We start from the raw sequence: 27,411 nt of genomic DNA on the forward strand, positions 1-27,411 counted from the left end.
CCAGATTAATGCCAATTTACTAACTGCAAATAAACATATTAAATGGAAGCTATTAAAGAAATCTATTTTAAAGAAATGAGTGGAGATGTCTTTCTTTGCAGTCCCTTGGCCAAAGCCATAAGAACCCTCCCTCTGCCCTGCAGGACCACAGTTAGGATTTTTTTTTGTGCTCTCCCCAAGAGTAATGGTTTCTGTCAGGTGTGTTCTGCCCCTCCACTGTTGTGCCCCTACCCTGCCTCAGCTCTGCTCCCCTGCAGCTGAGAGGGGGCTGAAGCGTTTTGGTGGTAAGGGATGAGGAAAAGACTTTTTCCCAGAACCTGCCTGTAGCAAGCCAGGCGCAACAGAGCAGGAAGAGGGGAGGCCTGTGCCTCTTCCCCCCCCCGCCTGGCTGTGAATGATGTCCCCAAAGGCCCTAGCTTGCCCCCCACATCAGCAGCAGAGCCCAAGGCCCTGGTTACCCCATGACAGACACAACGGAGCAGATCCTGGCAGAGCTACATTTATTCGCGTGGTGCAAAGCTGGCAGTGACTGTTGCAGCCATTTGCCTCCAACCTACAGCAGGCAGCTGGGGACAGGGCAGGGCAGGCAGCCGGGCTACTACTCGTGCTGGCAAAAAAAAGAACCAGAAGAGCTTTGGTGAGAGCCTGGACCTGGAGGCAGGGAGTGCTCTGCCACCCTTCTGGTCCTCGCAACCGTGGCGGGGGAGGATGGCAGCGCTGGGCAGATGTGACTGGGCTCGGTGGGCTCACCTTGGAGGTGATGACCTCCCTGGTGCGGGCGCGCAGCTTGTTGACCTGCGTCTCCGCGATGTCGGCGCGCTCCTCTGCATCGTCCAGCTCGTGCTGCACCTTGCGGTACTTGACCAGGTTGGAGTTGGCCTGCTGCTCCTGGATGGGGTGAGGGGAGAGGTGGGCATGTGGGGACCCCAGGCTGTGAGCTCCCTTCATCAACCTCATGGCCCCTTTCTCCTGCAGCCATCCCAGGCAGCCCAGGGAAGGCAGCACTGTCCTCTCCATCAGAATGAGAGCAGTGGTGGGGAACGGGCACTTACCGCCTCCTCAAACTGGCGCTTGTAGCTCTTGACCTTGCTCTGCAGCTTGTCGATCAGGTCCTGCATCCGTGCCAGGTTCTTCCGGTCTTCCTCAGCCTGTAAGTGCCCCGGATCCATTAGCAGGACCCCAGAAGACACACACACAGACCCTGCCTGCCCCCTGCCATCCAGGGTCTGGCTGCCCCCATACCTTTATCCAAGAGTCCACGTGGTGCCAGGGCCCTTCTCACACACAGCGAGCCCAACCCACCCCACCAACCCAGCCCCATGGCGCAGGGTCTGTCCCCTGCTCTGTCCCAGCACCCGGCTCGGGAGGTGCTGGCAAATGGGCAGAAGGATACAGAGCGGAGGGTGGCTGTTGTGACAGGGAGAAGCCTGTCCCACCCTTGCCAGTCCCCACGCAGAGCCAGGAACAAGCCCAGGCTGGGCTGGGCTTAGGTGTTATTGGATAACACAAGAGGCTGAGCATAGGGAAAGCTGGGCCAAGTCCTGCTGGGCTGGAGCTGGGACCAGTGCTGCCGTACCTGGTAGCTCAGCTCCTTGATCCTCCGCTCGTACTTGCGAATGCCCTTCTGGGCTTCAGCCATCTTCTTCTGCTCTGTATCCAGCTCTCCCTCGAGCTCCCGCACCTGCGGGTGGGTAGAGGCCAGCTCAGCTCTCCGCTCCCTCGTGCCAGCACCAGCTCCAGCTGAGGCCAAGCCAGTTTCCCAACTCAGAGACGCCACAGCAGAGGCTACGCCACCCCAAGCGAAGGCTGGGAGCCAGGCCCCGGCTTGCAGGTCCTCAGGGACTGTCCCTCACTGACCACAGTCCCCCTGGCCCCAGAAGGCTGGGGCAGCGCTGGTGCCCTGCAGGGTGCGGTGCCACAGGGGCTGGGGCAGCACCAGGGCCCAGCTCCTGGGGGACACATCCAGGGCTCTGCCCCTGCCTTCTCACCCTGGCCTCCAGCTTCTGGATCTGCTTCTTGCCCCCCTTGAGAGCAATCTGCTCTGCTTCATCCAGGCGCATCTGCAGGTCCTTGATGGTCTGCTCCATGTTCTTCTTCATCCGTTCCAGGTGCGCACTTGTGTCCTGCTCCTTCTTCAGCTCCTCTGCCATCATGGCAGCCTGCAAGGCCAAGAGCACAGCAGCATTGCCACAAGGCCAGTCAGCCCTGCCCGATGCAGGGGCTCAATGGAGAAGTTCTGAAACCTTCCCCTCTCCTCCCACCCACCAGCTCCACAGGGTGCTGGGAACCCTTGCCAAACCATAGAGCACAGTCCCCACCACGCTCTTACATCTGTGATAGCCTTCTTCGCCTTCTCCTCAGCATTGCGGCACTCCTGCACTGCATCTTCCACCTCGCTGCTCAGCTGTGAAATGTCTGTCTCCAGCTTCTTCTTTTGGTTGATCAGGCCCGTGTTCTGCAGACAGAGCAGGTTCAGTGCCACAGTGACTGGCCGCGGCCGGCATTCACCGTGGCTGGCAGCCCCAGTGCTGGACAGGCTCCTGGCTCTCCAGTGCCGGCAGAGACGTGGGATTGGTGATCCCTCACCTGGGAGTGGAGCAGGTTGACCCTCTCGGTGGCCTCCAGCAGCTCCTGCTCTGCCAGCTTCCTGCTCCTCTCTGCCTGCTCCAGCGCTGCCCGCAGCTCCTCCACCTCCGCCAGCAGCAGGTTGTTGCGGCGCTCCAGGGCAGCCGCCTGTTCCTTCAGGTCATCGTTGTGGCGCTGAGTGTCATCCAACTCGATTTGCAGGTCCTGCCGGGCAGCACGGGGTCAGTAGGGACAGGAGGGAGCTGGGGCTGGCAGCAGGGACAGCACCGAATCTGTCCCACCCGCGGCCGCCCAACCTTGATCTGGGCCTGGAGCTGGCGGCCCAGTTTCTGGAACTCGGCGGCCTGGCGGTTGGCGTGGCTTAGCTGGATCTCCATCTCGTTCAGGTCTCCCTCCATCTTCTTCCTCAGCCGGACAGCCTCATTCTTGGCCCGGGCCTCTGCATCGAGCGTGGCCTGCATGGAGTCCATGGCACGCTGGTGGTTGCGCCTGCGGGAGAGATGCTGCATCAGTGCCAGCCACCTGGCGACACCCAGCCTGGGGCAGCCCCATCAGGGCCACGGTGCCAGCTCTGTCCCCAGAGCGATGGCCCAGCCCCTCCCCTCTCAATACACACCTCAGGTTCTCAAACTCCTCATCCTTCTCTGCCAGCTTCCTGTCCACATCAGCCTTGATCTGGTTCAGCTCCAGCTGGATGCGCAGAGTCTTGCTCTCCTCGTGCTCCAGGGCCCCCTAGTGACAGTGGCAGCCGTGGGAAGGTGGCCTCTGGGGGGGATCACCCCAGCCACCCACCCCAGCCTGGCCTTGTCCCCCAGCCCGGAGCTATGGGGAGCAGGGCAGGTGGAGCCACCCCAGTGCCTTGCTGTAGTTGCACAACCTGCACGACCGAGGGGCTCAGGGATTGCAGCCCGGCTCAGGACTGTCAACCTGCCAGCACGGTGTGGCTGGCTGCTCCAGCAGTACCCAACCAGAGCTGCAGGGTAGGCCAGTGGCTCCTGAGGGCAGCAGGCACATGCAAGCATCAGTGGGAAACAAGGGCCCACCTCAGCCTCCTCCAGAGCTGCCTGGATATCGCTCTTCTCATTCTCCAGGGCTTTCTTCAGCTTCTCCAACTCATGGATAGTTTTGCCGCTCAGACTGATCTGGTCAGTCAGATCAGCAATTTCCTCTGGCAGAGACAGAAGGGCATTTGGTCAGGAACGAGTTTGTGGGGCCAGCCCCGTGCAGGTGAATTCCCCATCCCCCTGCCCAGACTTGGCTGATGTTCCCCCAGCCCCTTGGAGAGCAGCTGAGGTTGTGCTTGGGGATGTTTCTGCAGTCTGGGTGAAGGAGAGGGCATGAAAGAGGCATTAAGGACCCACAGAGACCTGCTTGACCAAAAGCAACACCTCCAAGCCAGTGTCAGGCCACCGCCACAGCACCCTCGGCAGCAGAACACACACCATTTGGAAACGAGCCAAGTGGCACTGCCTGACTGCCCCCAGCACGAGGGCAGGACACATGCTGGCTTCCTGGCTGGGCTGCTGCATCCCTCCAAGGGAAGGGCCAGGCTTGGCTGAGCAGCGAGCTCTGCTCCCTGCCTACACGGGAGCCCCCATCCCACCACATGGTTGAGGACAGGGGACCCAGAGGCTGCCCATGACAACAGGACTCTGGGCAAAGAGTCTAAGGGGAGAGCTTGAGCGCAGTCCTACCCTGCAGGTTCTTGTTCTCCCTCTTGAGGGTCTCCAGGTTGTCCAGGGACTCCTCATAGGCATTCTTGAGCTTGAAGAGCTCAGTGCTCAGGCTGCGTGACTCCTTCTGTGATGCCTCCAGCTCTGCCTGGGTCTCCTCATACTTCTGCTTCCACTCAGCCAGGATCCTGTCAAAGTTGCGCTGCTTCTTGTCCAGGGCAGCACAGGCTGAGTTGGCACGCTCCAGGTCCACCGAGAGGTCCTCGATCTCTGTCTGCAGCCGATGCTTGGTCTTTTCAAGCGAGGAGCACTTGGCATGGGCAGCCTCCACTGCCTCCTCTGCCTCCTGCAGCCGGATGGCCAGCTTCTTCCTGCCAACCACAGCAAGGCATGAGTGCTCCCACCCCACTGCTCTGAGGAGCGGAGGCCACATCCTGCCCAAACAGCCTCAAGTCCAGCAGGAGGGTGCAGTCTCACCCTGGGATCTGGGAAAGCCCCATCATTGAATGGAAACTCATCACCTCAAGAAACTGACTTCTGCCATGAGACTCACTTGGCTTCCTCCAGCTCCTCTGTCCTTTGGATGGCATCCGTCTCATACTTGGTTCTCCACTGGGCCACTTCTGCATTGGCCTTGGACAAGTTTCTCTGGAGCTCACTCTTGGCCTCCACCTCCTCCTCATATTGCTCCCGCAGCAGGTCGCAGTCATGCCGGGAGGCTTGCAGGGCATGGGCCAGGGCGTTCTTGCTCTAAGGAAGGGAGAACTTATGAGAGGAGCAGCTGGCCTCAGGCTCTGGGATGCCAGCCATGGCACCAGGCCTGGGGGCAGCCAGAAAGAGCTGCCCTTGGGGCTCTCTGTGTGCAGGGTATGTTCCACCTCCCCAGGCTGAGAATCTGGGCCACTCCCACAGTGGGACACACGTCCTGTTCCCTGTAATCTGTGTCACTCAGAGATAAGCCATGCCCTAGAAACCTCACCTTGGTCTCTTCCTCCAGCTGCCTCTTGAGTTCCTCAATGTTCTGTGTGAATGAGGTCTTCCCACGGCTCAGCTGGTTAATGAAGGACTCCTTCTCCTCCAGCAGCCGACTAAGCTCCCCTGGGGTCAAACAGAGCCAAATCAGCTACTTTGGGGCTGAAGGGCTGCAACCTGCATTAGCTCGCAGTCCCCCTGAGCCTGTGGCCTTCAGCTACATGGAGACCTCCAGCAGTCCCAGCTGTACCCCCACCCAGACAAGGATTCCCCAGTGCAAGACCAGCCCCAGGGCAGTCATGTGTCCCCTGGCTGCCACCCCCACCTACCGTTCTCGGTCTGCAGCCTGCCCCGCTGCGTGCTCACGTCAGTCAGCTGTCGCTGCAGCTCATCCACTTTGGACTTGGCCTCGCTCAGCTGGTCCTCATAGGTGCGGCACAGCTTCTCGGCACTGGCCTGCACGCACCAAGCAAAGGCTGTGTGAGACCCAGCCCTGGCCAGAGAGCACCGTTCTCCCAGAAGGGGCTCAGTGGCTGCACCACCCTGGGACCTCGCTGCCCTGCTCAGCTGATCCCATGTGCACACAAGGCGGACAGCAGGAGCCTGCCAGAGCTCTTGTGTCTCTGCTAAGCTAACAGTGGCTCTTTGCAGTCAGTCTCCCAGGAAATGTCTTCCCAGATCCTCCAGACTTGACTAAGGCAAGCAAAGCATCCTGCAAGCACTACCATAGTGACACAGGGACGATCTTTAGCCAGCGAAAAAGAGGGACTTGGCCACAGCAAAGAGCTACCTAAAACACCATGCCACGGACATGGCTGTGCTGAACACACTGCAACCAGTTGCACTGATGTTCACAGAAGAGAGGAACCTGCCCTGTACAGAACCAGTGCCCACCTTGTTCTTGGTGAGGTATTCAATGTTGGATGACAGGTCATCCACCTCCATCTTCATCTCACTCTTCTCCTTTTCCAGCTTCTGCTTGACACGCTGCAGGTTGTCGATCTGCTCGCTCAGCTCTGCCACGCTGTCTGCGTGCTTCTTCCGCAGGGCAGCTGCTGTGGACTCATGCTGCAGAGTTGCCTCCTCCAGGTCCCGCCGCAGCTTCAGGAATTCTGCTTCCCGTTTCTTGTTCATCTCCAGCTGCGCGGCCGTTGCCCCGCCAGCCTCCTCCAGCCGCTCGCTCAGCTCCTCCAGCTCCCGTGACACTTCTGCCCGCTGCTTCTCCACCTTGGCTCTGGCAGCACGCTCAGCCTCCAGCTCTTCCTCCAGCTCTTCAATGCGGGCCTGGCAGAGACAGAAGGCGGCAGATATTCCATGCACCAGGTGAAGCTCCAGCATCTTTGCTCACCACAAAGGAGCAAAGTGTCTCCTCTGATGCTGGGGAGCAACAAGCCACCAGTCTAGAGCAAATGCTTGGGCTGCTTTGGGATTCTCAGAGGTAGGCGTGCCTGGTGCTCTTTGGTAGCATATTTTGCACAGCTCCTGCTCTCCTCTGTACCCTGCCATCAGGATCAGGCTGATACTACTACCTTCTTTTCAGCGGGAACCTCCATGACAGCCTGAATCTGGGGGCCTGTCTGACAGGAAGAAGCCCAACAAACTAGACTTGGATCTTCAGAGTTTGGGCACTGTATTTAAGGTTTTAGTCTGGACAGAAAACTACATCCTAGCCGCTGTTCCTCATGCTGGTGCTATCGTCCACCTCAACAGCTCGTTTTTAAATTTTCAGTCCACCACATTTTGGCAGAGGGCTTTGCTTCTGCTAAAAATGCCAACTTTTTTCATCACTCTTCTGGAGTGATGAAATGCCCCAAGGAAATGCCCCTGTGCTCAGAGCGGGACTGGCCCATACGGAGTCCTTAGTATGTTACATCTGATGGAACTTTAGGACTCCTGGGCTGTGAGACCAGTTCCACCATACCTGGAGCTCCTTGATCTTCTTCTGCAGCTGGGCCTCAGTCACTTGCCCATCTTCAATCCTTGAATTCAGTTGACTCATTTCAAAGTCTTTCCTGTACAGAAGAAGGCAGAGCCTCTGGTCAGACAAATACTGTTCTGCCAAGTCCCTCTGGCTCCTGAAGCCAGAGGAAGACTGTTCCCTGCACTGTAACACCCAGGCCCAGAGGACAAACCAACCCACACGGGAAAAGGACTGGAAGGGTAAGAAGCAGTGCATGGGCTGCCCTGAGGGAGGGTTGGGGTGGCCAAACTGGTGGACAACCTGGCGCTGAGGTTTTGTCTATGAGATCCCTAGGAGTTGTTCTGGGAGAATGGGACATGAGTGATGAAGTGTGTACTTGCAGCTGAGGTCCCAGCTCCGCATTATGATCCTGCCAGGCAAGTCTCTCCTCTCCAACCCCATGCACAGAGGAAGGTCTATAGTGCCCTGATCTATCAGTCTGTGCAGCTGGCAAGCTCCTCAACATCTCTGCACAGCGCCCAGGAAAATTAAGCCCTCATTTTGCCTGGACTGATGGCACCAGCAGTGCTCGAAGCCACATCCCAGGGGCCCCTGCAGAGGCCACATGTCCGCTTGATTTAGAGGTGGGCACTGGCCTGGTGCGGTAAGCACACAGCCCAGGTGCATATCACACACTCACTTCTTGAGTTTTTCCTCCAGTTGCTGTTTGTCATTCTCCAAATCCATTACAGACTCCTGAGTCAACTTCAGGTCTCCTTCAAGCTTCCTCTTTGCTCTTTCCAGGTCCATGCGGACTTTCTTTTCTTGTTCAAGTGAGCTTTCCAGCTGGAGAATGAAGGGAGACAGGATAGGGAGGGAAAGGGCCCTCTGTAGCCCCAACCTTCCCCATGTCCATTGCTGCGGGAACTTCACCCAGCCCCCGGATCCAGAGCTGTTTCCTAGTTGGTCTCCAGCCCCATTCCCTCAGCCCAGGACTGCTCTCCATGGGGGACTCTGGACCACCTCTTGGTTCGGGGGAGTTTGTCAGTCGGTTATTCATCAATGGGACATATTAAATGGGGATTTGATAACCATCACGCCCTCCAGATCCCACCCAGGTACAGCCTTTGGGTTTCCTGGAGGTGTGACTCAAACCTCTCACTTCACTGTCACTGGTCTAATACTCACATCATCCACTTGCTGCTCCAGTTTGACCTTGGCTTTGGTCAGTGTGTTGACCTTGTCTTCTTCAGCCTGCAGGTCATCCAGGGCCTGCTGATGGGCCTCTTGCAGTGCTTTCTTCTCTTTTGTCAGCTTGGCAATGATCTCATCCAGAGCAGCCATCTCTTCAATCAGGTTTTTAACCTAGATTAGTGAGGTCAAAAATTGAGCGCATCTTCTCAGAGAGAGGGGATGCAAGGCTGATACAGCAGCCTGGCCCATGAAAGACAGGAGTCCAGGATCAACAGCAGCTTGGCACCACAGCAGCAGCCAGCCCCTCTCCCCTTGGTCGGGCTGGTTCCAACAGGTGGCTTGTCAATCCCCCAAATCACTTGCCATTGCACAGAACCATTTGCCCATACCACTCCTGTGCAATAAGGCAGGGCACCGGAGGGTTTTGCCCTCTCCCACACCTCTCTGCACTCTCCCCTGCCCCTGCTCCTACACATCAGCAGCCTTGTCCCTGATGTTTCTCCTTGATGCCCCCACAAGCACTGAGGCCCCAGGGCAATGAGGCTGTACTGCACAGGGAGGATCAGTTACCTTGTTCTCTGTGGCATGCTTCTCCTTCTCCACCTTGGCCAGTGTGATCTCTAGGTCATCAATGTCCTTCTTCAGCTCTGCACACTCATCCTCCAGCTTGCGTCTCTTGGCAGTGAGGTCTGAGTTGATCTCCTCCTCATCCTCCAGACGCTCTGTCAGCTCCTTCACCTTGGCCTCCAGCTGGATCTTGGACTTGATCAGCAGGTCGCAGCGTTCCTCTGCATCTGCCAGATTGTCTTGCTCCTGGGACAGGCACAGGAGAGACAGTGCTCATCCACTGCCCCAAGAGCATACCAGCAGGATCCTCAGCCATGCCATCCCTGCCCAGAGCTGAAGCTCTCCTTGTGGAAGGGGCCGAGCAAGCCCAAGGTGCTCAGATGCACAAAAAGACAGCTCCAGTCACTGCCCATTTCAAGGTCCGTGGAACAACCAGAAACACTAACCAGGGCCAAAGAGCTAAGAGCAACTAAATCTTTCCAGAGGAAGGAAACACTGGATTGACACTTCCTGATGCAGAAACAGCACAGATTAGCCACAGCTTGGTAAGCAAACACTGAGATCCTTCCACCCCCCTGGGAGGAGATCCTCCTTTCAAGAGCCAGGAGAGCATGAATTCCCATGGCAGCCCTGAGACGGCAAGTCTGTGACATTGCTTCAGGTTTGCACCAAGTCTAACATTGTAAACAGATTGTGGCAATGAGGGGGGTCTGAGAACTGCAAGACGCTGAAGGAGGGATCCAGCACACTCTGCTCCTCCTTCTACCCATGGACGCTGCACTATCTTTACACTTCCAGAGAAGGGGTGAGGCACTCACTGCCTGCAGCTGGAGAGCCAGGTCATTCTTCTCCTGGATCATGGTGACTTGCTTCTCTTCCAGCTCCTTCCTCTTAGCCTCAGACTTCTCCAGAGCCTCCTTCAGCTTCTGGAACTCCTCCTTCAGGTTGGACATTTCCTTCTCAGTCTGAGCAGACTTGAGTAAGGGCTTGATCTTGAAGAACAGCTTCATCCAGGACCAGTTCTTGACAGCATTGAAGGCCCGAATGTTCCACTGGATGGTATAGAGGGCTTCCCTGGAGGGATACAAGCACAGCATCATCATGGGTGTAGAATCCCCACATCCCATCCTCACTGCAGCAGAGACCTGGCTTTTGCAGGCCTGGACATGGCTCTGTTCTCCACCAGCTGAACAAATGGCAGCATGCTGAATGAACGGTACGTTGCCTGCTCACGGTAATGGCCCTAGCTGGGTGTGGGTGGTGTGGTCTGGCTCTGAATCCCTCTGAATCTTCCAGTGGAAGCCACAGGCTCCTCTGACCTAGATACACTGACCCTCCTTACCAGGCCCATGCCAGACCTCTTACAGGTCTGCCTCCATCCCTTCAGGACAGGGTCATACTCAACCACTGCCAGCCATAGGCAAGTCACACAGGTCAAACCCAGTGAAATCTCAGAAGTAACAAGGACACACACACAAAGATCTGCCTCTGCCCCTGTCACAACTCTACCTCCTGCTGATGATCTTCTGATACTCAATGCGCATGAGGTGCCCACGGATTCTGGCCTGCAGCATGGTCAGAATCTTGGCCAGACGCTCATCGCGCATCTCTTCCAACAAGCCCAGCAAACCAGCCTTGAAAAACACCTGCAGGCAAGAGAGTGAGAACAGAGTCAACAGCAGACAGGAGTAACATAACCTGTCAGGCAGACCTGGGCTACATGTGGCCCAAAAAAGGGATACACAGAGCAGCGAGGGCTATGTACTGCAGGTTTAGGTGCCCCCCTGCACGGGCACACACCCGCGCTCTGCACTGGTTGGAGGTGCACCCATGCAAGGCGCAGGCACAGCTGGGCATCCCTGCCCTGAGGGCATCACGTTCCCCAGGGGGGACTAGCTACTGTGTTGGGTGGTATGAGCTCAGGCAGCAGTGACCTTCTGCTCAGACCTGTTCTTCCCAGCTTGCATCTTCCTCTGCCCTCCTCAGTGCCTTCAAGGCCCACAGGCAACCTGCAGCGCATAGGGCTTCAGCAGGGCTGTGGCCAGGCAGAGCGCAAGCTGGACACGGAGGGCAAACCAGGATTGCAAAGAGACAGGAGGGGCAATGTCTCCCTCCCAAGGACCAGCTGCCTGGTCTCACCTTGGTATGACCAAACTTGTACTGTGAGTGGTCCAGTTCCAGGGAACTCAGCAGCTTCTCTGTGGCCTTCCTGCTGTCCACAAACTTGTCATCTGGAATGGCTGCTGGATTCAGGATACGGTAGCTGCAGGGACAAAGCAAAGGGAGGACATGCAAGAGAACCGCAGCACAGAGTTGATGGCTCCATCATCATCCCTGTACCCCAGTCATCCCAGTTCCCTCTGGAAGCATGTCGCTGCAGCGCAGGCTGGAATCATGTATGAAACGGGAACCCCAGGGTGCAGCATGGGCTCTTCTGCAGAGAAGACACCAGGGAACCCTGCTAGATCTTAGTCCCTGAACACAAGAAAGACTGCGCAGGAGGAGGCCACTGACCTCAAGCCCAGGCCAGGCAGGTTGGATGAGGCCAGCTGGAGAATGGTAAGTATCCCAAGGGCAGAATGAAATCTGAGCTAGGATCGGAGGACCTGAGCCTTGCCACCATTCACCCGTACCAGCCCTGCATTCAGCATCTCAAACATCACCAGCCCTATTGTCTCATCACATCAGGTACCAAACTATCCATGTCTGGCACCACAGAACCAGCAGCAAAGCTATCCCAAACTGTACGTGCACTGGGCATATTATGGTGGTTTAGAGCAGCCCTGCACAAGCTGGGGAGCAGGTCAGAGCCAGGGCAAGTGTGTCTTGCCTCAGAACACATATGAGATGCTGGGCAAGGAAGAAGAGGGAGTTACCGCTGCTTGAAGTCTGCATAGAGGATTCTGTTGGGGAATCCCTTACGGCAGATGCGGATACCTTCAAGGACACCATTACACCGCAGCTGGTGAAGCACCAGGAAGGCATCCATGGCTCCTATGAGTGAGAACAAAGATGGAGCAGACATTCAGCCCAAGAGGACAAGGGAAATGGAGCTACAGCACGGACCTGAACTCTGGAAACAGCCTGTGGTTTTGAACGTGGGTGTTAACCTGTCCTGTAGACCTATGCTGAGCACCAGAGCTACAGCCTGGGCCTCGGATGGTGGAACTCAGCCTGAAAGAATCACCTGTGCCTGCTGTTATGCACAAGTGCAAGGCAGCCCAACCACCAATGCACAGCCAAAATTGGAGCTTGGCAAAACTAATTCTCCCTGGTAGAGGAGACTGGCATGGGTCACAGGGGTTTCCACACCGAGAGGGGGCAGGCCTCAGTGGCAGCAGAACTGCTACAATAGAAGAACTGGGGAGAAGGTGGGTGCAAGAGTCCCTGCCAGCTCCCACATGTGGATTTCACCCAAGTAAACTGCCAGGGTGCCGTCTCAGTCCATGCGTACCTGGGGTCTTTGTCTCATTGGGGATGATGCAGCGGACAAAGTGGGGCTGAGTGGAGCGCAGGTTGGTCATCAGCTTGTTGAGATTCTCCTGTAGAGCAGACACAGGGGATGAGGCATGAGGTGACAGCTCTGCTCCCCCATAACACTTCTCTCCAGCCCCTTCCCCACTACAGGCAAGGAGACAGCAGACACTGAGAGCCCCTTACCACTCTTCATGAGAGAGGAGGAATTTCCTCCTGCTTGGCTGCTCTCTGTGCTATCCTGCCAATTCCCAGCCCTGCAACAGGACCACTGCCTTGTGCCAGGGTGGGAGCAATGGCAGAGGGGACTGGGCTGGCAGACATGCCAAATGGCATCTGCAGGTTTTACAACACCAGAGAGGAGCCAGAAGCTTCCCAAGTATTTGTAGGCAAAGTTTTGCTGCACAGGAAAGCCAGGAACACAGGAGTGACTATATTCCTGGTAAACAGCTCTGCTGGTGCCCATCAGCCCTGTGCTCAGCACCCTGCAAATACAGTGCTGGCATCCACATCGGCTGCAGTCCTCATTTCATCAGGTTTTCCCTGCACCTCCACAGTGCTGCCCATGCCCTTCGGCCGTGACAGAGGGCTCTGCTGATCCAGCCTGGGCGTCATTTTCTCTCCAAGGCAGGGCTCAAGCCAAAACAAGGCCCTGCCTTTTCTTGTAGGAAAGGCATCTGCACCCTCGACCTTTCCAGGCTGCCCTCCTTGTACAGGCTCAGCCTGTCCAGGACCAGCTTGGGGAAGAGAATGCCTTCCCACAGCTCCATGTCATCTGGGGGCAACTTCCCACCAGACACCTTTCCCCAAGGCCTGTGACTTGTCCAGAAGGAAGAAAGTCACATATCTCCCTGAATGGGGGCTCTGACACAAGCAATGCCCTCTTTGAGCACCCTGTCACCACAAGGCTGCCATGGCAGGACACAGCTTTGGGCTCACACACCCTTCTGTGCTGTTTTCCAGTTGCTTAAGCTCTGAGGTGGACTAATAACTCCTGTGGTGAGCATAGGAATAGGGGGAGAGGTGTATTATCCTGAGCTGTATAATAGCTCAGGTCACCTCCCTGGACAGGACAGCAGAGAGCTGCCTGCTCAGAGACCTGTAAGATCCTCCTCCATTTTCTTCTGCCCAAAGGCTGTCCTTCCCGCCGACAAGAATGAGGAGAGAAGTAGCACAGACTTAAAGTGATGTTCATGTAATACATTATCTAAACATCACTACAAGTCTTAACTGCCGCTCTCTCAAAGGCGAAGGAGCTGCCGAGCAGCACAAGCATCACGTGGGCAGAAGCAGCACAAGCCCAAGCTCAAAGGGAGCCATTGCTCTCCCAGCCTGGAGCCTCGTGCCCTTCCCTAGCAGCACGGGGACAGGGCTGGGACTCTGCCAGGCACAGGCCCCTTGCCCAGGGATGAGAAGGTGTTAGGACCTTTTGCCTAGTGGTGGTCCTTCAGGAGCCCTGGTAGTCCTTCAGGCCCCAGGAGCTCATGTGCAAGATACCCCTGAGTCTTGGCAGGGAAGTGGGACTGATACTGGGACACTCTGAGCTTGCTTCCCTCATGACCTTGGATGAGGGGCTAGCTCTTACCTTGTGCAACTGCGACACTGTTTGGAAAGAAGCTGCCTTTTTACGTTTCTCCTTGGTCCCCGGCTTGTGAGGTTCCTCTGTTGAGTTGAAATATTGATTAATTACATCAGCAAAGTATCTGCTGCATCTTGGAGGACTCAGGAGCACCCCCAAACACCCCTGAAACACCCACAGCCCCCACTCTCTGTAAAGCAGAGATGGCAGTGCCCTGCTGCAGACCAAAGCCACAGACCACAAAAAACACCTCCCACAGCACCCAGCTCTGGGTATTGTTCCTCAGCTCTTGGTAACAGGAGACCCCATCACAGGGCCACCAGGACAGCGCTACAGCACCACACAAGCTCAGCCTAACCACCCACCTAAAGCCCCTAGGCCAGCACTGCATGTCCAGAGTACCCACCTACCCAGCTCAGATTGGTTTTTAGGGGTCAGTGTGGGTCTCCCCTTTGCCCAGGATGCTAGGTGCAGGAAAGCTGCACCAATAGCTGGGCGTGGGGGTGAGGAGGCTTTGCTGCAAAGGGAGGGAGAGACCGAGGTCAAAAAAGGGTTGAGGTTGGTCCTCACCTGAAGTAGAGCTCACGTAGTTCTCATAGAGGGAGGCCAGGAGCTTGTTTTGCGATTTTTGGAAGACAGACACCACTGTCTCATTCAGGGGGTCCTTGTTCTTGTCCAGCCACCCAATGATGTTGTACGGCACCTGTCACCAGAGGAGAGAGGCAAAGGTAAGGACAGCCCTGCAAGAGAGGGTGTGAATGCTGTGGAGTGCTGTCAGGGGACGTACCACACCAGCATAATGCACGAGCTCAAAGTGGGCCTCATATTTCCGCTTTTTATCCGGCCGGGGCTTCTGGAAGTTGGGCGACTTCCCAATGTGGTTGTCGTAGAGCTTAGCTTTGAATGACATGTCGGAGGCTTTCGGGAACATGCACTCCTCTTCGAGGATGGACAGGATTCCCAGCGGCTGCAGGGAGAAGGTGGTATAAAGAGGTCTGAGCTCAGTGTTGCCATGTCCCATCCCAGAATGGGAGATTCTCCATGCCATTGAGCAAGGTGAGGCAAGGCTTGACTTTGGAGACCTCGTCCTCATTCAGGCAAATGGTGGAGGACACTGACCATGGGGCAAACTATCACTGGTGTATTCCAGGCTGCCTCTGACCTCCAGCCAGTCAGAGTGGGACTGGCCAGGCCTGTAAGACATGCGGGCTCACCCAGGTCCATCATCCTCTCCAGTATCCTGACAGGTTTGCTCCATTCAAAAGTAAAGGTGAGTTTCCTCCATGCAGTGGTGGAAATCTCTGATACAAGCTGCTCTGAATCAGCAGGTACTGAAGTAAGAGTCACTGAGGGGCAGCAAGTAGGCAGGAAAAAAAGGGCAGACATCACTGTTCTCCAGAGTAAAAGGCCGCACCAGGTTTTGTGGTTCACCGGTGGGTAGGAACAGAATTTTGGTGGTTTCATGAAGTCAAAATTTGTGTCAAAAAGGATTCAATGGGCCACAGGCTCTAAGCTGTAAGTGTGGGGAAGACAAAGTTGGGCACTTGCCACTGACTGGGGAGGGAATAACTTCATTTCTGGTAGCAGAACCCCTCACTGTTCCAGTCTTTACAAACAAGCCACCTACCAGAAGTACCATTCCTGTGCCCTGACTCATGCTTTACCTTCTCAATCAGGTCAATGCAAGCCTGCAGATCCAGGCCAAAGTCAATGAAGACCCATTCGATGCCTTCCTTCTTGTATTCTTCTTGCTCTAGGACAAACATGTGGTGGTTGAAGAACTGTTGCAGCTTCTCGTTGGTGAAGTTGATGCACAGCTGCTCAAAGCTGTTGAACTGCAAGAACAAATGAAACCTGCATCAGAAGGAGGAGCTCCAGACCTGAAGAGATTCACTCTTCTGCTTTGTCTGGGTGAGAAGAGTGATCTCAGCTAGGCTCAGATGCTGCTACCATGGCAAATAGCCAGGAATCATTGGAGATATGTCCACAGCAATATTAGAACAGTCCTTGTGAGCTGCCTGTTTGGTGTCCAGATAAAGTAATTCAGACAAGAGCTCTTTTTTTCTTATCAAGGCCAGCAGTTTCCTGGAGGAGATCGTGCAGTCAGACACTAGGGGACTGAGCTGTCTAGCTACAACACTCCACTGAACCCATTGCAGGGGGCCTGCAGTACTCACCTCAAAGATCTCGAAGCCTGCAATGTCCAGTACTCCAATGAAGAACTGTCTGGCCAGCTTGGTATCTAGGGTCTTGTTGATCCTAGTCACCAGCCACTTGAACATGCGATCATAGGTGGCTTTAGCCAGGGCTCCCACAGCATAGACAACCTGCCAAAGCAAATCAGAGATCAGGCCATGAGCACTTATGCTTCTCCCTGCTTTTGTAGGAGCTAGAGGCCAAAGAAGAGAGCTCCTCTTGGCACACAAAGGACAGACAGACAGATCCAGGGAGTTCATGATTACAGTATATGCTCCAAGATTAGTTTTCACATGCTCTTTAGAGTGTTCTTGTGTCCCTGGCCTGGTCTTAGCCTCCAAGGTCTTAGGGTACAGATTCCGTCTAAAGTGATATTTTTAGAAGCCTTGTGCATGGCAGGAGCCTACAACTCACGTTGGATAAGATACCGGCTCCTAAGGTCCTCTTGAATTTTACTCAAGGGCTGGCTTGCACTATTCAGGACAGGTTTGGGTTCCTAACTGTGATGTGGCTGGAATCTGGCAAGATACATTTTTGGTGAATTTGAACCTCCCGCAAGATCAGTTTAGATGAGTATTTAGAAGAGTTTTCTACTTTCCAGAGCTGACCTCTTCATGGGATTGTGACTATCTCTGAAGCAGATCCATAGAAACTGAACCTCTTCTGGCTGTGATCCAACCCACATTTCAAAGATACTGAACTGAACCTCCAGCCTTGGTTAATACCCAAAGCTATCTGCCAGATCTGCCACCAACCTTCCCAGCTGCTAAAAGCCAGTAATTGCAGATACATCTTCTCATGCTGCTCTGGAGTGTCCTAAACCCAACAGAGTGAACTGAAGCACCAGTCACCCTGTGTGGAGAACATTTCACAATGGGCCTGCCTGCAGAGGAGTCACATATCAGTGTGAGCAGGGAGCCCATGTCCTGGCACACTCACCTGTTCCACGTTCTGACCTTTGGTCACATATTCATTGCCCACTTTCACCCGAGGATGGAGCAACCCCTTGATGAGGTCAGCTGAGCTGATTCCCATGAGGTAGGCAGCTTTGTCAGCACCTGTAAAGCAGTACAAAATCATGAGGAGCCAGAAAGGAAGCCTGGGGAAGGAAAAAAGAAAATAAAAATAAAAAATTACCAGCACTTCTGCTGATCAATGCTAACTGTACTAGTTTTCCCACCTGCTCCAGAGTCTCTTCCAGTGTCCAGTGTGATTTCCCATCTTGGATACTGTGTGATGCTTTTAATGTCTAGACCTCCTGCCTAAGAAGTTACTGTTTGGAGATGACCGTAGTAGACTTGCTGCACCTTATCAGGTGCCTATCAGGTTTTTGAGTCTTCTTGATTTGGGGATCTCTATGCATTTTCTAGTGGAAGCCTGGATTCCCATGCGGTGAATTTGAACTGAATGGAAGAGAGGTGATTTTTCTCGCTTATCTTTCATAGATTCCTAATAGCAGATTGTAGCTAGAAAATCACCTCTGCATGGAAACCACTCCTAGATCAAAATCTTCTTTAATTACCAGGTAGCAGCTGAATCCTGTGTTCACATTCCTCAAGCAAGGGGAACTCTTCCTTCATGAATGTTAGGATGACAAGGTCTGATCCAGGTAGTCATTTCTGCTGGATCCCTGCCTCAGCTGATGTATAGTTACTGCTTAAGCTTTCAGTTAAGTGACAGGGCTCTCCCTTCTTGTCCTTCCACATGCTGGAAAGTCACCCTCTCCTTGAAGCTTGCCCTATGATGCCTGGGAGGCAGGCATAATGCAGCAGTGCAAAAGCAATAGAAAATATTTGAGCTCTGACTTTTCTGAATTTTCAGGTTTGCTCTGCAGCATGACTGTTCTCTTAAATCTATAATTTGCATCAGATTTTCCTAAGCAACAAACAAGGCTACGTATCAGACAGTGACTGTCTCCTACTCTAACTGCTCTTCAGGAGGCTGTGACTTGAGCAGGTTCTTGCTGATCGTGGCCTGGATTATATTCTGTGGACGACCTGCTCTGGAAGGTTGTCTAATGAAGTGCAAGAGAAGAGGTGATGAAGGGCAGGAGAAGACTGAACAAGGTAAAGCACAGTCAGGGTGTGACAGCCTATGATGTTGCTGAGGCAAGTCTGATGCAGATAAGACCACCTAGTGCTTGCAGAAAAGGCTGTCCTAAATATGCCTGCTCAAGAATAAGCCCCTTTGGGCACCTACAGCCAGTCCTAAGACAGTGTGGTTGCCTGGGATCATGGTCACTGACTTTCACAGACCAGGCCGGGGAAGTTATCACAGTCTGCCCTCGGAGGAATTTGCATGGCCAGCCCAGGCTGAGCAGATCTGCCAGCATGGAGCCAAACTCACTTTCAGTGCCGTCAGCCTCTGCTTGCTCTTCTCGCTGCTTTTGCTTGAACTTCATGTTGCCGAAGTGCATGATAGCGCCCACTATTTTATAGGAGCCGTATTTCTCATCATTGCTGAAGCCCAAGATGTCCATGGCATGCTGAAGAAAGACAAAGCAGTATAGACAGAACAAAATCACCACTCTGAGGTGAGGGTTGGTCCTCCCACTCTCTCCTAAGGTGCTCTTCCTATCCTAGGGCTCTGGGCAGAGTGCTCTATCCAGTGGGCACCTAGCCAAGGAATCCTGTCCATGGAATTCTGAACGCAAGTCCAGCTCCCACAAGATCTATTTGAATGCAAAAGGACTAGCCTAGCATCCACAAGCGGGAGGTTTTCCAAGCTGAGGTCTCATCTTCACATGGGAGCCATGGGAAGTGTTCATGTCCTACAGGCCCTTCCTGAAATGCAGGGAACTACTCTCCCTCCTCTGCCTGGAGAAGGCTGCTGGTGGAGATCAGAGTCACTCTGCTCTTTCTTGTAGGCTCTCAGCATGTGTAGAGTAACTGCCAACAAACCAGGGGCAACTCACAGATAATTTAGCAAATGACACAGAAAAGCCAGGACACATCCCCATGTCTGCCCAGAAGGAGGTTGTGCCCTCCCCCAGGCCCCTGCCTCGAGCCGAGCTGTGTGAAGGAAGCACACGTACATCCGTTGCCATGAGTTCTTCACCATCATCTAGGTTGTCCACAGTTGTTACACCCTGAGAACAGAAGTGGTAGTCGTAGGGGTTGAGGGAGAGCAGCAGCATATCTGTTGGGGAAAGACATGCAGGCGGTGAGGCCAGTCTGACAGAGACAAAGCTGGAGCAGAGGGGCAACCCTGGACACAGATGAAGAGGTAAGGCTTCACCAGCCTCAACTAGAGGGCATCAGCCATTGGTAGGAACAGCTTTTCAAGGCCAGGCAGGCCCACACGTGGGTCCATCTTTTCTGTGATGTGCCTCCTGCTTGCTATCTTGGGACATGGCTCAGCTGCAGACTGATTTAGAAGTGGCCATCCATGTCCTTGTGACCACCAGATAAGATTACTGCTCTGCACAGCTCTCCAGACCTGCCTAATAAGGTATTGTTCTCAAGCCAGCAATAAGCTCAAGAGCCCTCAGCCAAGAGGCTGACCACCCCAGGGGACTGTGCCAGCCATCTTTCTGCAGCGTGGAAAGGTTTCCTGTGCACGCCGTGTCACCTGGCATCCGGAGGGCAGGGCTGCTCAGAGCACAGGACTGCCCCAGTGCAAATTCAGGTCAGCTGGGACTGTCCTGGGGAACACATCTAGGACATGTCTACACCAGGGCTGCTGCTGAGTGAGCTGTGCAGCTGTTTTCAAGCTCACCTGAAACAGGTCATCTCACTAGGGTGGCTGAAGGAGCTCAGGGTAGACTTCAAAACCCCTACTCCAAAGTAAGTAAATCTCCAGCCTGCACATGTTGAGGTCAGCGCTGTACCCACGACACAGTGAGGACTCTATGCAAGGCAGCTTTACAAAGCATGCTCCCACCTGCACATGAACCCTGAGTGACTACTTCTTTGCTGCTAGACAGTTGCGGAAAGAGCTTTAGTCTGGCTTCTCAGACTGTGAGGATAAAGGAAGCTGGACTAGATGACCTCTTGAAATCCCTTCCACCCTGACTTATCTACCAACCCTATGATTCTGTGCAGACTGCAAAGCATTCAAGGGCAGTACCTGCCCGGTGAGCTGGGTTTGCTCATTCTCTGTGGACCCCAAAGCTGACAACAGAGCTCTTTGTGGCTATTTTTAGGCCATCGTGCTATAAAGGCTATGTTGCATCTTTGCCCACCTTACCTTGCAGCTCTGGTTTCTTCCCAGAGAGGATCTGGTAGTAGATGTGGTAGCTTCGCTCTTTGGGTTGCTGGAAAATCACTCTTGATTTTTCCAGAAGATCTAGAATCAAATAGAGCAGAGGGGTTAGAGGAGGGCTTGTTCCTTCCTGGAGCTGACCCAGCATCAGCACAAATAGATAAAATCCCTCCCCACTGCAGCTGGCACGCATTTACTCACAGATGTCGATGTCTGCGGAGGCCAGCTTCCCTGAGGGGCCAAAATGGATCCGGATGAACTTGCCCTGAAAACGTGCACAGGAGGTAAGTGCTGGGCTTGGCTACACAGCTACAATTCTGAACAGCTCCTGGAAACCTCAGACAACAACAAGACACTGGTAGTTTCCCACTTGTCAAGCTTCTGCTGATGCCAGGCAAGTTACTGGGCTTTGTGAGGGGTAGGTGCGTGAAGTTCTCTGGTTTGTAATGTGCAGAGGGCCATACCGCATCGCCTAAGGCTTTAGGCAGGCATAAATTTCACTCACAGCAGAAAAATGCCTGTCCTTAGGCCTGTTCTTAAAGCTAAGCACTTCTGCGAGGCAGCGAGATACTAAGTCTGCCCACAGCCTCCTGCTCTGTGGTGTGCTGAGGAATCTCACCCAGGAGTGTCTCCTTTCCCTCCATGGCACAAGAATATGCATCAAAGCCCCTGTGGCTGAGGAGCTCTGCATCCCCCAGCAGACCCAGGCTGGACTTAGCAAAAACGATGCTGCTCCCTGGAAGGGGCACACTTGTCTGTCCCAGCTCCAGCGTTCCAGGCTGTGCTTACTGGACCTCTCAACTCTGGTCCCATAAGGGACTTCTCTCCAGCCACAGGCCATGACACCAGGGTGATTCATTCTGACCAGCACACCATTTACTGCACTGATGTAGCCAGAAGCAGCTCGGCCTCGGCAGCCCATTCCCACTGGGAAGCAGCGGTATCTTCCTGCTACGTGCTTTTGGCTCACACCGTACAAAAACACAATACCACAAGCAATGTGTTCCGCTTACGTAAACGCAGCACATCAGCTCTCTGCTAAGACACTTACAAAACGCGAGGAGTTGTCATTTCTTATGGTTTTGGCATTGCCGAAAGCTTCCATAGCTGGGTTAGCCTCAATAATTTGATCTTCGAGGGTGCCCTGGAAAATAAAACCAAAGGATGTGTCAGCTCCCACCCAGCCAGAGGGGATCTGTTACCAAGAACACAGGGAAACAGAGAGTGGGGCTCCTTGCACCATCTGCCTGGTGCTCGTTAGCTGTCTTTAAGAGTCTGCTGCTCCTGAGGCATCTCCTTGTCTCATGAGGCAATGCAGCTCGGTTTAGGGGTCAGTAGAGTTAGGTTTTGTAGCAGTGCTCTCTGTGGGCTTCTCCTTGCCTAAACTGGTTCCTCTGAAGATCCAGGCTACCGTCCCCTCTGCACACAGCAGTCCTTAGCCCCTTTCTTAGGCTGCTACAATATGCAAACCAAGAGGAAGCAAGCATTGTCACCACAACAGTCCGAAACACTTCAGGCTCTGTGACTCTGCCAGGCATTTCCTCTTCCACCAAACCAAAGTCTTGGACAGGTCAAATGACCGTACGTTGCAAAAGAAGAGATCCAGAAAACAGGCTTGATCTACGATTCCCTGCACAAACAACATGCACAGCAGGGTCAGTGTGATGTGAACACACCGCAGGTCCCAGCTGGCATGATCTGCTGAACTCACTGGAGCTCTCCTGAGAAAGCCCCAAGATTAATCTTCCCCTAACCTTGTTTTTTCATTCATGTTTCACATGCACCGTTCAAAGATAAAGAGACAGCCTCCACCTAATGCAGGCAAAGCAGGACAAGAATTCAAGGAGAGAAGCAAGAGACTCGTGCCAAGCCACACGAAGGACAGCAGGGTTTGACAACAGCAGTATAGTTTGGTGGCACAGGCACCTGCAGGGTTTTTCATGAGAGCTTTTGCCCATGCTCTGACACACTACAGTCCATAGGGCTTTCCTCAGGTGAGAAACACCAGCTCTGGGCTCTGCCCACCAAGAGCCGTGCTTTCCTTTCAATGTTGAGCCCATGACTGCTCCCCACCTCTGCAGGTCCAGGCATGTACAGGGCAAAAGAGACAGGGAGCAGCTGTGAACCACAGCTTTACTGCAAACTGTATTTTGTCACTTGGATATCCTTTGATGTGTTATCTTTAAATTTCCTGGCCTGTGAGAGTCAATGGGGGCTGCCCCATGGGCTGCCCTGGGACCCACAGATTCAGCCCCCAGCTATCTCACTCTTAGTAAGTTTGCCCTGGAGGACTGAGACTCATGGGTTAATGAGCATCCCCTGACCAAGAGTGTGCATCAGTTACAGTCTGTCCCTCAGTGCTCAGGGAGAGAAACTGAGGGCCAAGGACATATGACTGAGCTGCTGAAACAGCTGAGCCCTTGGGGTGCTTGGAGTGCCAGGGACTGAACCTTTGCTGGATTTCCAAAGGCACTCGGTTGTTTCCTTGGAGCTGAGCAAGCACCTCAGAAATGCACCCCATCATCAGCTGCCTGCGATGTGGTGGACTGAGACACTTCAGGTCTTTGCAGGGGGTGGCATGTCCAGGCTTCATCAGGGCCCTGGTCTGCAGCCAGACCACCTTGCTGCCTGTGCCAAAGAGGCTCTTCCCCTGCCCCTCAGCACCGCTGCCCTCAGCTGGGCTTCGAGGCTGGGGAAACACTAAGGGCTCAGAGAGTGGAGGCTTCACCTTATCTTTGGAGGAGCCCACACCGCCCCCAGGCAAACACTGTGCTGGTTAGAAATGAGCGTTTGAAGAGTAATGATCCCTTGAAGGAGAGGTTGGACTCAGAAAGGTAAAAGGTCACAAAGAGATGAAACACTAAAGCTTCAAACTATGGGAAGGTGGGAGATACAAAGCCAAGCGGAGAACTAAATGCTGCCCAGGTGCTGGGGTGGCCCTCGCTCCCAGACCCAAGGCAGATGCCCCACACAGGCATTCCCCATCACCCCGCTGTAGCTCTGTGGTGCAGCAGAACCTTGTCCTCAGCACTAAAGATTAGGAGTCTACAACACTTACCCCAGTTTTAGTGGCAACAGCTGCCTAGAGAAAGGAAAGAAAATTGTCTTTAGAAACCCAGAAAAGCCAGGCAAGAACCACAAGAAGCATGGTCAGAAAAGCAGGGCATGACCATTTAGTGCCAAAAACCGTCCAAGAAAAAATGGGAGGATTAAAATTTATAAGAGATGCCAAAAAGTTGTTAAATAGATTAGCTCAATAAAGAAATGCGTCAAAATGCAAGAACAGTTAAATCCAAACCCAAAGAAGAGTAAAGAAAATAATGCAGAAGTATTGCTTGTCTGATACCTAAAGGAGCCAGTTTGCTTCTACAAGGGAAAAGCAGGCTGGGCCCTCAATGTATCAAGAAGAAATAAGCAATTGCAAGGGCAGCTCAAAAAAAACCAGCACCAAAGAAATGCAAGAATCAAAACAAGAGCAAGAAAAGCATAAGGTAGAAAAGGGTCAAAATGAACAAGAGGAGAAAAAAAGGAGAAAAGGACGAAAAGCAAGGCTTAAAAGAGGCAAGGTGGGAAATGGCAGGTTTACTCCGTTCTTTTAATGCTCCTTAAGAAGAAGATCTGTGGGGTGTTGAAGGAGGAAGAGAAGATAAAGAGACTATCTAAAGCACCCCTTCCAGGCTGCGCAGATCGAGCAGCCACATAAAAAAAAATCCATTTCCCCTTGAGCAGAATAATTTCAAGCCTTGCTTGTTCAAAAGTCAGGGAGAAGCCAAGCCCTGGGTGGGTAAGACGAAAACACGCTTCCAAATGCAAAAAGTTGGGGGAAGAAAAAAAAAAGTAAAAAGAAGAAGAAAGGGGCGGGGGGGGGGAGGGAAATAAAGAAAGGAAGAAAACAGCAAGAACTTGTTTCAAAAGAGGGTCTTACTAATTTCTTGCCCGGCGTGTCGCCCAAGGCTGCGACAATGGCAAAGTACTGAATGACCCGCTTGGTGTTTACAGTCTTACCAGCACCAGATTCTCCGCTTAGAGTAACAGAAATACACAGATCAAGGACATGAGGCAAAGAACAGACAACACTTCAAACAGAGACCCTGCCGACTTGCCACCCCGCTCATTGTGCCAGGAGGGAGAAGCAAAGTATCGGAGGGATGGGGAGGCCAGCACTATCAATCCCCTCCAGGCTGGGGCTGTACGTGCTTGTCTTTAGAGCGAAACCCAGCTCCATCGTCGCCGTGTCCTCCGGCTGCAAGCCCAGGCTCTGCCTGCCTCCTCGAAGGTGCCGCGGGGGGTCAGCTGCCCGCCGCAGATATGGTGGGAGGTGCTGGCGCCCACCAAGGCTGCACGGCCCTGGCCCCGGGGCTTCAGCTGTCGGGGATCAGCCAGGAACTGGCTTCGACTGTTCCCGCTCGGGTAGTTTCAGCCCACCCCGCTTTGTTGGGGGGGCTTGGAGATGGCAGCGGCACCGTGCTGGGGCGAATCCTGCCTGGGCGAGCGTGGGGCCCGGCGTGCCCGGCGCGGGGTGCGGGCGCCGGCGGGCCCCACTGAGCTCATGCCTATAGTTAGCTGCTCTCCCATTGTAATCCCAGATCACAAAGAGCCCGGGGGGAGCTGGGGAGCGGAGCCGCAGCCGTACACGCGCCAAGCATCTCTCCGCAGCCCCTGCCTTTCCTAATTAGGCTATGGCCAAGGCTAAAAATGTCCGTGGCTCCTGGCAGCGGCATAGGGTCCTTTAGAGTCCTTTATATAGCCCTTATCTATATGTCACTTGAAATCAACCTGGCCTACACCCTCCCACGTCACCCTCCTCCCCCACCGCCGCCCCTCCGGCCGCTGCCGCCATCTCCCTCCGGCCTTGGCCTCCATCTCTCCTTCCCCCTCACTCGTCGGAGGACGGCAGCGGCTGGAGCGCCCCACGGCAGCTTCCGCAGCTGTCGGGGTGCGGGGGAGCCTGCCCGCCAGGCCCGCGCAGGGCTTTGTCACCTGGCGCGGCGGCAGGCTGGGCGGGAAGGGACGGGGGGGCCAGCAGCTGCCGGCGTCGGGGGCACGCGGCCGGGGGGGCCCTCCCAGGGCACGGGGTGCTGGATCAGGGCCCCCCTGGGAGGGCAGCACGGGCGGCCTCGAGCGCTCACACGGGGCCAGGCAGGGCAAGGGAATGGAGGGGCACTTACGTGATAAGCATGGACTGGTTTTCACGGTCTGGAAGAGAAGGAGCAAGGCATTAGGCTGGTGCTGCCCGTCTCACCCCCTGCCCTAGGAGCCTGGACCCCCCAAAAATGGGGGTCCCCAAGGTGAGGGCTTACTGCGCAGCATGTCGTTGTAAGCGTTGTCGGCGATGGAGTAGATGTGCGGGGGCGCCTCGGAGCGCCGCTTGCCCTTGTAGGCTGCCACCACGGTCGCGGTGTAGACGGGCAGCCACTTGTAGGGGTTGATGGTGACACAGAAGAGCCCCGAGTAGGTCTGCAGGAGGAAAGGTGGTGGATGAGGGATGGAGGGGCCCCGACACCCCTTCACCTCCCCACCCCACGGGTGACCCCCGGTGCCCTGGGTGCCATCGGCTTACATAGATCATCCAATGGGAGTAGCGGCGCTTCAGGTTGTAGAGCACGGAGGCCTCGTTGAGGTGCGTCAGCATGGCCATGTCCTCGATCATGTCGAACTTGGGGGGATTCATGGGCTGCACCTCATCCTCCTTCACCACCCGTGTCTTCCGGAGGAGGGGGGACACGTTAGATGGACCCCAGCACCCACCACACACCCTCTCCCCCCAAAACCCACTGGGTGGGTGGACATGCTGACAGTCCCATGCTGGGGACATCCCTGGCCCCGTGGCCACTGTCCTCCAGACAGGGTTGCCCTCCATTTTGGGGTGACAAGGCTAGGGGAGCCCTGCCAGCACCCCAGCCACAAAGTCCACCTGGGAAAAGCAAGCCCCAAGCCTGTCCCCTCCCCAGGGACATGGGCTGCGGATGAGCCTGGCGGAGGGGGTCCAAGCCGGGGGGCACCAAGATGTCACCCCACAATGGGCTCGACACCCCCATCCTGCACTCTTCTTCACAGCCTAAAACCCAGCAGCAGTGCAGTCTTTCGCTTGGAGAGATCCTGGTTATTTGGGCAAACAGCTGAAGCCTGTACCCCATCACTGATAACTGGATTTATTTAATCCCGCAAAGCCAAGCGCTGGGAAACTATCGCATTACATATCTCGCCTGAAGAGAAGAAGATGGATTTAGCAAATGGTCTTGTTAATAAAGATTAAATGAAACCTTTCAAAGAGTTTTTTTTATGTGTAATAGGAAAAGCGTGGTGTTAAAAAATGTTAGGTGTTAAAAGTGGGAAGGTAGATAGAAGGATAAGGGTGGGGTTATGTTTCTTGAAACTGTTTCTGCTGGAAATGGTGACCCAGGGAAAGCAGGTACAGTTTTAGATTTTGTAAATCCATGACAAATTATTAATTAAAAAAAAAACAACAAACAAACAGTTTCAATAGACAATGGCAAAAAGGTTTGGAAACAGCTTTGTTTGCAGAAGCTGAAGATCTTTAACCACAGTATTTTAAACATCAGAATAAACTTTTCAAATTGACACACACCCCCAGTAAATTTTCTTTTGGGATAGCAAAAGGTTTTTTACCCCGATTTCAAACAAAAATATTTTCCAAACCTTGACACTTTTCAAAGACGACTATGTATACTTATTTTAAATTCAGCAGACATGACTAGACTAGCCAAGAAATAGAAATAACAAAGTCTACCATCTATGGCCTGGTCAGGTCCTTGGTTTTTTTCCCAGTTTTGCACTAGTGCAATGATGTTGCAAGGCCACACGACTCGCATACCCGAGAAAAGAATATTAATTAAGCTCATTTGCAGGTATTTGTACTTGATATCATCTTGACAAACATCGGCTGACTGTTGCTCGCTTTGCCTCCCTCCTGCTGCTGGAAAGCTGGAGCCTCACCACTAGACGTAGCTGGTCCTACCTCTTTGCCCAGCGCCTTTTCTCCCAACAGCACTGCTTACTCTGCTGCAAACCTCAGCTAAAACAACAGGAACTGGCCAGCTGGCCCC

General features: G+C 54.1%; 1 protein-coding gene across 2 annotated transcripts in view; it reads right to left on the bottom strand.

The window, feature by feature from the left end:
* Window positions 1-478: 478 nt before the first annotated feature.
* MYH7B (myosin heavy chain 7B) overlaps window positions 479-27,411 on the bottom strand; it is a 28,279-nt gene continuing 1,346 nt past the window's right edge. The window contains exons 3-42 of one of the 2 annotated variants that reach the window (XM_075108792.1): window positions 25,905-26,048; window positions 25,645-25,801; window positions 25,513-25,540; window positions 24,270-24,366; window positions 23,403-23,426; window positions 21,396-21,488; window positions 20,546-20,609; window positions 20,330-20,428; window positions 19,176-19,279; window positions 18,488-18,626; window positions 17,081-17,199; window positions 16,123-16,272; window positions 15,610-15,780; window positions 14,733-14,912; window positions 14,516-14,648; window positions 13,952-14,028; window positions 12,347-12,434; window positions 11,769-11,886; window positions 11,032-11,155; window positions 10,402-10,538; window positions 9,711-9,966; window positions 8,896-9,138; window positions 8,320-8,496; window positions 7,832-7,977; window positions 7,153-7,243; window positions 6,126-6,515; window positions 5,561-5,687; window positions 5,239-5,357; window positions 4,813-5,009; window positions 4,281-4,630; window positions 3,630-3,754; window positions 3,203-3,318; window positions 2,883-3,075; window positions 2,587-2,790; window positions 2,330-2,455; window positions 1,989-2,159; window positions 1,577-1,681; window positions 1,053-1,148; window positions 751-888; window positions 479-607 (exon numbers count right to left, since the gene is read on the bottom strand). In XM_075108792.1, coding sequence (XP_074964893.1) covers window positions 599-607; window positions 751-888; window positions 1,053-1,148; window positions 1,577-1,681; window positions 1,989-2,159; window positions 2,330-2,455; window positions 2,587-2,790; window positions 2,883-3,075; window positions 3,203-3,318; window positions 3,630-3,754; window positions 4,281-4,630; window positions 4,813-5,009; window positions 5,239-5,357; window positions 5,561-5,687; window positions 6,126-6,515; window positions 7,153-7,243; window positions 7,832-7,977; window positions 8,320-8,496; window positions 8,896-9,138; window positions 9,711-9,966; window positions 10,402-10,538; window positions 11,032-11,155; window positions 11,769-11,886; window positions 12,347-12,434; window positions 13,952-14,028; window positions 14,516-14,648; window positions 14,733-14,912; window positions 15,610-15,780; window positions 16,123-16,272; window positions 17,081-17,199; window positions 18,488-18,626; window positions 19,176-19,279; window positions 20,330-20,428; window positions 20,546-20,609; window positions 21,396-21,488; window positions 23,403-23,426; window positions 24,270-24,366; window positions 25,513-25,540; window positions 25,645-25,801; window positions 25,905-26,048 — 5,625 coding nt within the window. In that variant the 3' untranslated portion in view covers window positions 479-598. Of the gene's footprint in view, window positions 608-750; window positions 889-1,052; window positions 1,149-1,576; window positions 1,682-1,988; window positions 2,160-2,329; window positions 2,456-2,586; window positions 2,791-2,882; window positions 3,076-3,202; window positions 3,319-3,629; window positions 3,755-4,280; window positions 4,631-4,812; window positions 5,010-5,238; window positions 5,358-5,560; window positions 5,688-6,125; window positions 6,516-7,152; window positions 7,244-7,831; window positions 7,978-8,319; window positions 8,497-8,895; window positions 9,139-9,710; window positions 9,967-10,401; window positions 10,539-11,031; window positions 11,156-11,768; window positions 11,887-12,346; window positions 12,435-13,951; window positions 14,029-14,515; window positions 14,649-14,732; window positions 14,913-15,609; window positions 15,781-16,122; window positions 16,273-17,080; window positions 17,200-18,487; window positions 18,627-19,175; window positions 19,280-20,329; window positions 20,429-20,545; window positions 20,610-21,395; window positions 21,489-23,402; window positions 23,427-24,269; window positions 24,367-25,512; window positions 25,541-25,644; window positions 25,802-25,904; window positions 26,049-27,411 lie in introns of those variants that run through there. The other variant, XM_075108793.1, reaches the window with a different exon arrangement.

This window comes from Phalacrocorax aristotelis, chromosome 13 (assembly GCF_949628215.1).
Source record: "Phalacrocorax aristotelis chromosome 13, bGulAri2.1, whole genome shotgun sequence".
Classification (NCBI taxonomy): Eukaryota; Metazoa; Chordata; class Aves; order Suliformes; family Phalacrocoracidae; genus Phalacrocorax; species Phalacrocorax aristotelis.